At 48.1% G+C, this 1,883-nt stretch overlaps 1 protein-coding gene across 1 annotated transcript; it reads left to right on the forward strand.

Moving 5' to 3' along the window:
- Positions 1–671: 671 nt before the first annotated feature.
- On the forward strand, positions 672–1,571 carry LOC308099516 (large ribosomal subunit protein mL46-like; the record flags this gene model as incomplete). Its single annotated transcript, XM_080448259.1, has 1 exon — positions 672–1,571. One exon carries the CDS (start codon positions 672–674, stop codon positions 1,569–1,571), a length of 900 nt encoding a protein of 299 aa, XP_080304385.1.
- Between the last annotated feature and the right edge of the window lie 312 nt (positions 1,572–1,883).

A 1,883-nucleotide genomic window follows, 5' to 3' on the forward strand; every position in this document is an offset into this window, starting at 1 on the left:
GTCATGGCATCAGGCGCAAACAAATCAGTCAGCTCCATATGGAGCTCTAGAACAATCACTACCGATTATGTTTGGGTTGATATTCGTGACCAAATATGACCACGACAACAGAAGTACGACATCTGTCTGTGTCCCTTTTGTGCCCATATATAGAGATAGCTGTATCTGTCAGTCCTTGTCCCTTTTATGCCCATGTATGGAAATTGCTGATGTCATCAATATATGCCCATATATGGACATACCCCCTTTTGTGCCCATATATGGAGCTGACTGATTTGTTTGCGGCTGATGCCATGGCGACACATTGAGGTTAGACAACATATACTCCATATTTTGGCGTAGCTGCACTGGAACCATCAGAGGTCCGTCCACCCGCCGGCCAGCCCGTCTGCCCTCCCGTTAGCCAATTTTAATATTGTGCAGGATAGAATTCAGAGCACACCTAATTCATTCAATGTTTGGGTAAGACTGACATCATATTGATGATGTCAGAGTGGAACTCTTTATTTGGGAAGGAAGGACAGACAGACAGACAGACAGACAGACAGACAGGATCTGTGTTATGTCTACCAGAGAACAATGTTACTATGACATTTCTGCAAACTACTGAAATGTTGCATGTCAACGTTTAGGTTTAGTGTTACGTTTAGGGCTAGGGTAGGAGAACGAAGATGGCTGCAGCCTGTGGCAGGGTGGCGAGTCACTGTTTGCATTTTGTAAATTATTTTGGAAGAACAAGGATCAGTAACACAACACTAACGTTACGCCGGGTTTCAGTAAGTTCTGTGTGCCGCGTTTTGTTGAAAGCTAAAGATCAAATTGAAAGTGTTGCGTCGCCGTGGAAGTTAATGGGCTCAGTTTGTCTCCAGAGACTCCCTGTCATCTCCCAAGACAAGAATCCCATAGAGGAACAGTTTGCACAGCTCATGTATCAGAAGGAGCTGGAGAAGAGCCTGCTGTCTGACCATGAGCTGCGTCTCCTGGACGACGCAGAGAGGTTGAGGCGTAAACAATCGGATGATTATTACGACTCGGATGAGGAAGAGGAGGATCGCCACGGCGAAGAAGAGATTGTGTTGGCTCAGGACCTGGAGGACGCCTGGGAACAGAAGCTCAAGCAGTTTCCGCCTGAACCCAGGACCGGAGCTGAATTAGATAAGATGTCTTCATTGGGGCGCTGCTTGGCTGACTCCCTGGTTCTGTTGGTGGAACAGAAGGTTGGAGACCAGAAACATTGGTTGCTTCCTCAGATCAGCTGGGAGACAGGAGAGACCCTGAGACAGACTGCTGAGAGAGCTCTGGCTTCTAGTCTACCAGAGGCTGCCTTGCATGCCACATTCCTGGGTAATACCCCCTGTGGCGTCTATAAACACAAAGTACCCAGAGCCGTGCGCACTGAGACCTTCGCGGGAACCAAGATCTTCTTTTTTAAAGCCATCCTGTCCGACAGTGCCAGTCTCTCTGCATCTTCCGAAACTCCTCCTTTTGTGTGGGCGAAAAAGAGTGAACTGCAGGACTTCCTCAAACCAGCATACCTGGAGAAGGTCAGTCGCTTTGTCCTCAACCTGTGACAAAGAAACGGAGAGAACCTGCTTGGAGTATCCCAGGTTGAGTTTAGACTGCACCGTGGAATCCTTGGTGTTAGTTTGTCCACATGAATCTTAACGTCCCTATTCTGCGAAAATAGTCTTCACTATGATGACATGGCATGCCCAAAATATGGAGTTCTGTGTCAGCCCAAGTAGTTTTAGTGTCTGGGTTGCTCAGTCGGTAGAGCTTTCGTCTTTGGACCGCAAGGTCATGGTGGGTGCGATCCCGGGCACTGCCGTCTCAGTGTATGAGTAGCATGGTTTGGCTGCAGCAAGCAAGTCATGCAGTAAGTA

Source organism: Gymnoscopelus braueri (assembly GCF_963280865.1).
Source record: "Gymnoscopelus braueri genome assembly, chromosome: 13".
Taxonomy (NCBI): Eukaryota; Metazoa; Chordata; class Actinopteri; order Myctophiformes; family Myctophidae; genus Gymnoscopelus; species Gymnoscopelus braueri.